Genomic DNA, 10,530 nt, shown 5'->3' on the forward strand with positions numbered 1-10,530 from the left:
CTAATAAATTTTGTGAGATAAAGAGAAGAATTAATGATAAGAACAGTTTATAATAAGACAACTAAAAAAATTGAAGTGTCGGTTGCGGTGGTGGTTGTGGTGATGGTGCTATGACTCCAATGAGTATTAGTGGGGCGTGGCAATGGAGTCACTCGACTGTGAATTGTGATAGCATATGAGATTATTTTTGCCGTCCTACGAGTTTTTCGCACGTCAATAAAAATGAGGAATTTTAGAAAAAATGTTATCCGCTATTTAAGTAGCGGATGATGTTTGAGAAAATGGTAGGACAACAAAAGAAAATCACATAGCGACTTGATTTGGTTGCATGTCCTTTGATAGCTTTCTCCTTTACTACCTATTAATTTGGGGAAATTTTGTGACGGATTTCTCCATAACAATTCTGTCACTAATGTTTGTCAATTTGATTTTGAATTCTATAAAAATTATAATTCCGTCACAATTAGTGAGAGATTTAGTTCCCTCTCAAATTTCTGTCACTAAATTGCATTTTTTTTAGCAGTAAATAATGATGTCCACGATAATAATTTTGTTCATCTGAATTATAATTCTATAAATTTTGTTCCTTTTATTTGGTTTGGGCAAGGAGACTGTAAATAATGATGTCCACGATAATAATTCAGATGAACTCTATAATTGACTTTTATTAATCAAACATCAATTTTTTTTTAAGCAAAACATCAAACTTAATTCAATAAAAAAAAAAAAATCAAACATCAAGAGAGAAAAAAGGACATGAGTATCCAGGAACACATGTTTGACAAGTTTAAACATGACTTTATTGAACAAATTAAGAAGAGACAACAAAATAAGATTCATATCCAAATGTATGCCTCTTATGAAGATCTATAGATCGGTTCCAGACTCCGCATCATCATTCTTATTTATTCGAATTTTCATAGAGAGTCGTCCATCTTTGAAGTAATCATATCTAACATAAAGTGCACCTGATGGCGGATATGCGCGGTCCTCGACATTCACAGCTTCAGATTTTAGTTGTAGAACACGATCTTGACACAAAACTAACATTTCAAAACTATACCTTGGCTTGGACTTATTGGGTCCAATATGGTAAAGATTCAGCTTCTTCACAATATAGTGAGTCTTACAAGTAATAACAAATAGTTGTCCGTCATTCATCGCTTGAAAAATAGTGACATCGTCTTTAATGTGTATGAAGGCGGAGAAAACTTCATCGTATGTAAATGGTGGTACACGAAGTTGATGATTTGTCCTAAAGTGCTCTCCTAACACCGTAGTATTGGCGCGAAAGTTGCAATCTGTTTCAGGACATAGGCATGGAGAAAAAACACATGACTTAATGTGTGCATGTCTTTGAGTATGCTTTACCACCTCCTTACAACCATATGGTTCATTGTCACATGCTACTTTCATACATTTTGGTTTGCAAGAGGCACAAATAATGTGGCCATTGGTACACTGAATTGAAGACATAATTCAAAAACATAGACTAATGTTAGGTTTTGCATATAATAAATTAAGGATTAGTTCAAAAAAAAAAAAAAAATTAAGGAATCAGTCGATTATGGAAATAAAACAATGTGAATAAGGAAATCATGGTAAATTGCAAATATAAAATATAGCATCAAAGGTAAGTGTACTTATACTATAAATTTGTCATGAATTCCCTAAAAAAATAAAATTTGTCATGAATTCGTTTGAATCTTAGTCACTTCAAAGTTTGAATTCATTTGATTGATGAATGTATGTTCACATTTTTATTTGATGCAAATCAATGTAATCTTTAGGCTTATCACTATACAATAAATGTGTAATAAACTAACTTGTAGTTAAATGTTTTTTTTGGTTCACGTAGTTAAATGTTTGTGAATGCACAAATAGTGTACTCCAATTTAATTAGAATTTCATATTCAAAACAAATGTATGAAAAAATCTAAGAAAATATTGACATATATCATTGTTTTTCTTACATTACAATAAAAAATTGTTCTTTATTTATTTATTAAACAAAAATGTTGTTTAATAGAGAACAAGTTATAGCTGATAGAAGTCCTACATTGCCTAGAGATATGACATAGATAGTCTTTATAAGTGTAGTGTAAACTTCAACTCTCAAGCTAGCTTTTGTGGTTGAGTATAGATCTCTCAAATTCTAATATGGTATCAGAGTCTATCCTAGATCCATTTGTTATGAAGACCTCCTATATTTGGGGCACCCGTTGTTGTTGATTCCACGTTCCAGCTTGTTCAGTCATGGACGTGAGGGGGTGTGTTAGAAATCTCACATTGGCTAGATTTATGACATAAATAGTCTTTATAAGTGTAGTGCAAACCTCAACTCTCAAACTAGTTTTTGTGGTTGGGTATAGAGCTCTCAAATTCTAATAATAACGAAATTCACAAATGTCATAATTAAAGTCAAATCATGGGTGCACACATTTCATCATTTTAAGCGAAAAATGTTCATAGATGATGAATTCATTGCAAAACTCATTGCATTTCATTCAATTCAGATGATGCCATATTTGTAGGGAAATTTTAATATGAACCACTTCATCAAGTGACCCATGATGGACAAGTCATGAATAACATTATAACGAATATGAATTTTACAAAATTCATCGTTGGATTGAAAGTTTATATCATATAGATCATCCATAGAAAAATTTAGAAAAATTGAAAATAATTTGATATGTTATTGAGACACATCAAGATTAACAGTTTATTAAATAACGTAAATCTTGATAGATCTTAATAACATATCAAATGATTTTCAAAAAATTTTAAAAAATTTATGGATGATCTATACGATATAAACTTTCAATCCAACAGTTTGAATTCGATTTGACAATGGTATATACTATAACTATTTTTTTTATTTATATAAGAAATACTCATACTACACAAAATAAAATTAAAAATAGATAATGAATAAGAAAAAACCTCGACAGCAAAAATACTCGAACACTTCTGACAAAATTTACAATCCAACGTCTCCATGTTGGAAAATGCAGCATCAACGGCTTTAGAATTTTCTCCCCTTTGGTGCTCTCCTCACTATAAAAAGATATGAAATTTGCAATAAGAAAAGGAGTTACATATATACATGTGATACATAATAAAAATAATGACTTTGGTCAAAGAATAAAATAAAAAAGTAATTTAAATATAATCGTGTCATTTTGAACTATTCTAAAATTAATTTCTAGATAATAATTTTACCGGTTTTGGTCAAAAAGACAATGATAATGTTACCTTAAGAACTAGTAATAATTTATTATCAGTCAAACATATATTTTTATATATAATTAAATTTTCTTATATTTTATGTAGTGTGTTTGGTGTTGTGTGTAGTATGTGAAAGCAGTTTACAAATCAAAAGAAACATATGTACCATTCTATAACTCAAAAAAAATTAGTGTAATGGGGTGGTGTATTAATAAAAGACTTAAATATATATTTGGTCTCTCAATTTTTTTAAAAATGAAATTTTAGTTCTCTTATTTTAAAATTTGGTTATTTTGTCCCTAATTAAACTTTTTCATAATTTTTATCTTTCACCTTGAACATCGAAGTGTTAACATTGTTGCGGGTACCATTTTCTCCATTAGTACTTGAAAATCACATCATCACTAACCAAATACAGATCTGACGATTCTATCTCACCTGAAGAACATTCTCATTTGAACCATCCGTTCAAATTGTGCTTTTCAATTCAGTCAGAGAGACAGAGATGAAGCTGCACCTGTCCATGGAGGCAAACAATATTTTTTTATTTGAATATGTAGCTATCTCAATAATATTATTTAGCTACACAAATGAGTTTATTTGTCAAAAACTAGTAAAAATAGAAAAGTTAAAAGATATTCACTTCTTTAATAGATATATTTTATCTTAATACTTTCAATATCTTAAGCAATTACAAAGAGAGTTTTGTTAACAATAAAAATTGTTAAACGGACTATTTGGTTCTATGAAGAAAAAAAGTGGGAGGAAAGAAAATTACAGAAATCAATTAATGAACTTAATTAGATTATTTTATAGTCAATGTTCATTCATTGATATCTGTAATTTTCTTTTCAACTTTCTTTCCATAGAATCAAACGGAAGTATGTTTCTTTAGATCTCACCCCCTTGTAAAAAAATGTCTAGCTTCGCCACCAGCCAGAGAAATTAAGAAAAATAGAGGACATGTAATACTACAATGATGATGGTAACATAAAGGAGGCAGTATGCAGACACTTGGGAGTCAAGTAAACAACGAAACCACGTTAGAATAGAGGATGAGAGATACATCCAATAAGAAAATAAGAAGAGGAAAGCTAATAACTATATATTGTGCAAAAAATTATTGTCAAAAAAAAAATATTCTGCAAAAATTATTTGAATTTGAAAAATTAGGGTGCACAAATCACCTAAGAGTTAAAGAACATAAGCAATGAAAGAAATCGCTTAAACTTCCAAATATTAATGACTCTTATTATATAAGGACACATTATTCGGCCATCTAACATGAAAGAGTAGTTCAAATGGTGCACAAGTCATAAATAACATTATAATGGATTCGAATTTTATAAAATTTATCGTTCGATCGAGAGTTTATATCATATAGATCATCCATAATTGTTTTAAAAAAATTGAAAATCATTTGATATGTTATTGAAATTCATAAAAAATAAACGTTTATGAGTTTTATTGAATATCATTAATTTAATGACATATTATATGCCAAAAAAGTAGTTTTCTCTCATTTTCCCAGGAAAAAAAAAAAAGTAGTTTTCTCTCATCAAATAGTTTCCTCTCTTTGGATCTCATGACCCTCTTACATGCCAAAAAAGAAATAGCAAATAAAGATTCAATCCAAAACAAATCTAACAATACTTATGTATATAATAAAACCACTGGAAACTTGTTTGGAATAACAACTTATTTGCGGTTTATAGCTCCAATGCTTGTCAAATTTATATTATTATTATATAAACTCAAATGAGCTAATTCAAACATGTCCAAAATCAATCCAAAGAATATTAGACAAACAAACACCAAAATTATTTTTTCAATTTAATAAGACTTTACGCCATATTTGACATCAACGTTGAATATATTTTGGGTTCCTTTAAATATATTAACTTTTTATTTTTAGTTCTTTTAAAATTTCTTTCTAACTTTAGATTTTCAATTTTTCGGTTGTCAATTTTAGTCTCTTGTATTTTTACAAAACTTCATGTATCATGTTTCAAATAATTTTTTTAAAATCATATCATTATTTAGATCTTAAAATAACATTAGTTTAATAATTTAACTATTTAATCTTTATTTTTTGTTAACTTATTTACAACACCAAATTAAGATAAAATTGTTAAACTAAAGATTAAATACACAATTAAACTAATAATATATCAAAGTCTTAATAATAATTTTTTGAAGACTACGTATCCGGCCCACATATATCGACTAATGCGAGAAACAGAAATCTCACCGCTCGCTTGCGAGGGTGTCCATTTAAATTTAAAGTCATGGATTTTTTTACTCTCTATGGACTGACCCAACATAAAAAGTGACACCGGAAAAATTTGAACCTAAAACTTTAAAGAAAAAAAATCCAAAGACTCAAACTTTCACCACCAAACCAATTCATGTGATTCTAAAATAATATGTCATCAAAAGAAAACATTTCAAATATGTTACATAAACTTTTACTATAAAAAATGAGATATTAAAATTAAAACCTAAAAATTTAGATGACCATAATTAAAATAAATAAAATTGAATAACATATTTAACTCTTATTTTTATGTGTAAAATAAACATCACTTCTCCTTTGTAAGAGTGATATCTCTCACTCACAAAAACCAATCTCAGCCTCACAGCGCCATTATCATTTTTGAAGTACCCAATCAACTTAATGACAATGCAATCGCATCTTCTGGTGGGACCCATCTCAATCGCTGCTCATGCTACTGCCGCCGTTGATTCTAACTCTAACTACCTCTCCGCCGCGCCTCGCCGCCGTAGATATCTACTCGTCTCAGCAGCTTCATCCTCTTCAACTTCAGCAATCAACGGCGGTGGCGACCACTACACCTTACTCGGCGTCGCTCGTTCTGCCGACGCTGTTGAAATCAAACGTGCTTATCGCCTCCTCGCTCGCAAGGTATTCCAATTATCTTCCTGATAGATTTCTCATTTTCGAAACTTCGATTACGTGATTGTAATTTTAGGTTTGTTGCTATGAATGAAGGCGTTATAATTTGCTTTGGAACTGTTTTCAACATTTTCTTGCTCGTTGGGATATTTTGTTTCGTTGCAGTATGGTGTGAACTTTTCAACTTGTTGTTACTTGTTTTTAAGCTGCGCAGTTTGGATGTGAAAAATTAAGTTGAATTTTACGTGTCTTTTTATAATTTGTTTTGCTAATTGAGCGTTGAATTTGAACTCATTACCATTGTTAGTTGTTACTAACACACGGTAGGATGGCACGATTGGTAGATAACCGGGTCACTTAAGTATGTGGTCAGAGATTCGGTTTAAGATCGGTATGTATAGAAGAACATATATTGAGATATTTTAACCTCTTAAATGAATCTCGGTAGCTCTAGGAATTAGTCTGTAGTCCTAGCTGAGGATCCTTTGATTTCACCCCAAACTCTTGCAAAACCAGACTTTATAAAATGCAAGATGTGCCTAATCAATCTTCCCCAATGATACTTCGTTTTTTTTCGAAATAAGCAGTTGTTCATTTCTTTCCATATAAATCAATTGCACGCCAACCAAATCAATTGAAGGAATTCCTTAGATTTGCTTTACATTAGAAAATAAACCACAAAATTGTGTAGCATGAATATGGGTATTATTAGGTAAAACACTAAAAATCCAACATTAGAGTCCAAATCCTACCGAACATGGGACATTCAAAACAGAGATGGTTAAGTTTTCCTCAATAGTGCAACCTATAACACAATCTAGAGAATTGGAATTGACTCCACCGTGCCTAAAAAGGCTAGTTGGTAATCAGTTTTTCAACAATTTCCATGCAAAGACCAAGAGTCCAAGACTTTTAGAGGCGCTAATTTGTTCCGCATGATATCTTTGGCATCCTGAAACCCGGGCTCTGAAGATAAAGAATCATGTACAAAGTACTTATACTCTCCTTTGAAAGAATAATGTCCTGTTTGATCAAGCCTCCAATTCCATCTGTCATCTGTATTAACCTGCAAAAACACATTAACCAACATCCCTATACATTCCAACAGAGATTCTTCTTCCCAAGCGAATAACCTTCTCCTACATCTCCATTCTCTGCCCACCACCCTCCACATCCCACCCTGATCTATACATATCCCCAATAGTGATATTTTTATCAACAACCACACCATGTGAAATTTACTCATAGTTTCGTACGAGTTTACTTTATATCATATTACAAATATATGAGATATCTCTACCCAAAAAAAAATGAGATATATACTTATATAATACAATAAATACATCGATAATTTAAAATTTCAACTCAACTATAATGCAAAAAACTACATGAACAAAATCAAACCTAACAAAGAAGATAATGAACTGAATGTAAAGATTTAGATGAAAATAATAAGTAAATCAAAATCTCTGTTAAAAAATTATCTGAGTTTACTGAGTTCACTACGAGTCTAGTCAAGTAAACTCGGTTGGATTTCCGAGTTTGCTAAAATTTGAATTTACAGTTGAGTCAACTCAAAATTGATACCTAAATTTGTGGAATCATTAACTTGCAATTTTAACAAACTTAGTTTGGTTAACTTAACCAGCATCAAAACCTATACTTTATTATTCAGCTGATCGACTCATTATCCATTTTCATCTTATGGCAACACTGAATGCAAACCAAGGACAAAATGGTTGCGTCATTAATGATTTTCAGTGTTGCTCACTGGCCACCCAAACAATGTCTGATCTGATGATGGAGCTTGGAATATGGACAATGAAGTTGATGTGCCTGAGCTTCACTCTCCATGACTGTGCCAGATGGTGAAGCATCTTGTTTGATTCTTAGAGAATCTAAACAACAATAACAACAACCAAGCCTTTTCCCACTAAGCAGGAACACATTTTTCATTGATGCTATTAATGGAATTGTTCTTTTTTATGGGCAATTCTTCTTCCCAGATGCCAAAAAGCTCCTTGACTCCTTGTTGCTGTTAATGGCTGCTTCTACCCTTTGCCATTGAGAGGACTAGTTGCTCATCGCTTATTGGCTAAGCTTAGGCATAACTACGGTTGTTGTTCCTTTTCATTTTTAGATCAACTTGGTTGAAGGCTTAAACTGATCCACTTTAGAATTGACTTTAACCCCATACTGATCTATAAGTGGCAAAAGACTGATAGCTGTTCATGTAATTTGGCTTCTTTTCGGTTCAATTTGGTTTTTTAAATTTATTAGCTCACCCATAATTCTACTTCATTTGTGCTACATCATATCCAACCTCTTGCAACATACACATTTTGGATTTTCATGTTTAATTTTTGAATTCTCCATTTTTGCTCATAGAATATATCTTTCAGGAAGAAAGTATCTTTGAATTTAGATGTTTGCTTTTAATAGGAAGTCTCTAATTTATCCCTGAACAAAAAGTTCATGACTATCATTTTGCTGTGGTTGCAGTATCATCCTGATGTTAGCAAGGATTCACATGCTTCTGAATTGTTCAAGAGTATCCGTCATGCTTATGAAGTAAGCAATCATTCCTCAACTTTTCTTTCTTTATAGAAATAATTGTCTTGTAACAGGGATTAGATTTCATCTTTTGTGGTGACCTTAATGTTATTTAAGAGAGAAAATATTTACATTCTTTTGTGGTGACCTTATTGTTATATTGAAATTTCACCGTTAGAGGCTGAAAGAGAAAAATAATTTACCTATCATTGATTTTTAATGAGTGCTTTTGAAAATAAACTTACTAATATTATTCTGTATGATATGTATTTCTATATCCTTAAACAGGTACTATCCGATGAAACAACGAGAATTCAGTATGATCGAGAACTTCAATCCAGTCACAAGCCATACCAAGAAAAATGGAGTTACAGCACTGAATTTGAAGATGATGTAAGAAGCTATCGATGGGCTTACATGAGGAAGAAAATGCGTAGTGAAAGATACCGGGAGTATTACAATATCAACGAGGATTACTACAGCAGTGAAACAGATGAGAAGGAAGAGGAAGAAAATTTAAATGAAGAAAGAGGTTCATTTATCGAAGTCATTAGATCAGCATTCTTGTCATTATTATTATTCCAAACATTAGGATCCCAACTCTCCCTTACATTTAGCAGTCTGACAGCATTGTTTGATAGGAAATTAGATGCCGGCTACAAAGTTGGTTATGTAATTGCATGGATTTTGGGCGGGAGGGGTGGCGTAATATTAACATTGTTCTTATCATTTGCAAGTTGGGTTTTTGGGAAAACCAGTAGTAGTGTGGTTGCATTGTTTATGGTAGCTATGTGGGTTGGCTCTTCCCTTTCAAGTTACGCACCACTTCCCCAGGGTGCTCTGTTAACACTTATCTACATGTCCATTAAGCTGCAATCTGACCAAATATAAAGGTCATGTCTTTGCTAGTATTTCTTTTTTCTGATTTGTATTATGTCAATTTTCTTTTCTTTTTTTTAATTGTAAATATGTTTGTACATTATAACACATTTCTGTAAATAAATGCAAGCCATTTGCTGATGATAAATAATAAAGTGTGATATGGTTATAAGATGGAATATGCAAATTTCAATCATCTCATTTCTCAGTCTATGCATCTTGTAGGCATTGAAGGGGATGGATCTTCAAAATGAGACATAAAAGACTGATTTTTTTTTCTTTTCAAAATTATTAGAATTCTACAAGATGTTTAGTACTTATTAAACCACCAATTAATACCAGAAAAGAAAAAGGAAAATGAAACTCTGATATTTACAAAGTTTCTGTCACATGACATCCATTGGTGAAGAAAAGAAATAAAAGAATTACAAGTTACTGCAAAATATGAATTTTTAAGAGCTCTGCAGTTGTACATGATCATTTGAGGACCTCAAATGTTTCCAAAGATACCTTCCACTGGCCATGTCAACGAATACCCAAAATCCATTCTTAACCATCTGAAACCAAAGTAACATTTCTAGTTAGCACAAATAAAGAAGTAACAAGAAAAAGAGAGTATAAAGAAATTGTTGAACTGTGATTACCTTTATGAAACTGAAATGTTCCTTGTTGGAGGAGGATTTATCCTTGCGCTCGTGATCAGTGAAGTCAATCTCCGGAGTGGTGGAGCTCATGGTGGTCCACGCAAAATAAGCGGCCAAGACGGCCGAGAAGAAGATCAAGATGAACCTAAGAGGACACATATCTTCCAATTTCAAAGCAACAAATTGATGACAAGCCAAACAGAAAATTCCAGAATTGTATTTTATTTTCTTTGGTGAGCAAGTTCAAGAATTGTATAGTATATGTATTGTGAGATGCTAGAATGTTGAGGTTGAGTTGTTTTTATA

At 31.6% G+C, this 10,530-nt stretch overlaps 3 protein-coding genes across 3 annotated transcripts; 1 reads left to right on the forward strand and 2 right to left on the reverse strand.

Moving 5' to 3' along the window:
* Positions 1-867: 867 nt before the first annotated feature.
* On the reverse strand, positions 868-1,476 carry LOC123891732 (E3 ubiquitin-protein ligase SINA-like 10). Its single transcript, XM_045941630.1, has one exon. It carries the CDS (start codon positions 1,474-1,476, stop codon positions 868-870), a length of 609 nt encoding a protein of 202 aa, XP_045797586.1.
* A 4,302-nt stretch (positions 1,477-5,778) lies between these two features.
* LOC123890082 lies at positions 5,779-9,759 on the forward strand. Its single transcript, XM_045939621.1, has 3 exons — positions 5,779-6,157; positions 8,651-8,719; positions 8,990-9,759. The coding sequence occupies exons 1-3, from the start codon at positions 5,909-5,911 to the stop codon at positions 9,590-9,592; spliced, it is 921 nt and encodes a 306-aa protein (XP_045795577.1). The 5' UTR covers positions 5,779-5,908; the 3' UTR covers positions 9,593-9,759.
* Positions 9,760-9,911: 152 nt separating this feature from the next.
* LOC123890083 lies at positions 9,912-10,530 on the reverse strand. Its single transcript, XM_045939622.1, has 2 exons — positions 10,225-10,530; positions 9,912-10,137 (listed from the first exon to the last, which is right to left on the reverse strand). The coding sequence occupies exons 1-2, from the start codon at positions 10,381-10,383 to the stop codon at positions 10,033-10,035; spliced, it is 264 nt and encodes an 87-aa protein (XP_045795578.1). The 5' UTR covers positions 10,384-10,530; the 3' UTR covers positions 9,912-10,032.

The sequence above is a fragment of the Trifolium pratense genome, linkage group LG6, assembly GCF_020283565.1.
Source record: "Trifolium pratense cultivar HEN17-A07 linkage group LG6, ARS_RC_1.1, whole genome shotgun sequence".
In the NCBI taxonomy this organism is placed as follows: Eukaryota; Viridiplantae; Streptophyta; class Magnoliopsida; order Fabales; family Fabaceae; genus Trifolium; species Trifolium pratense.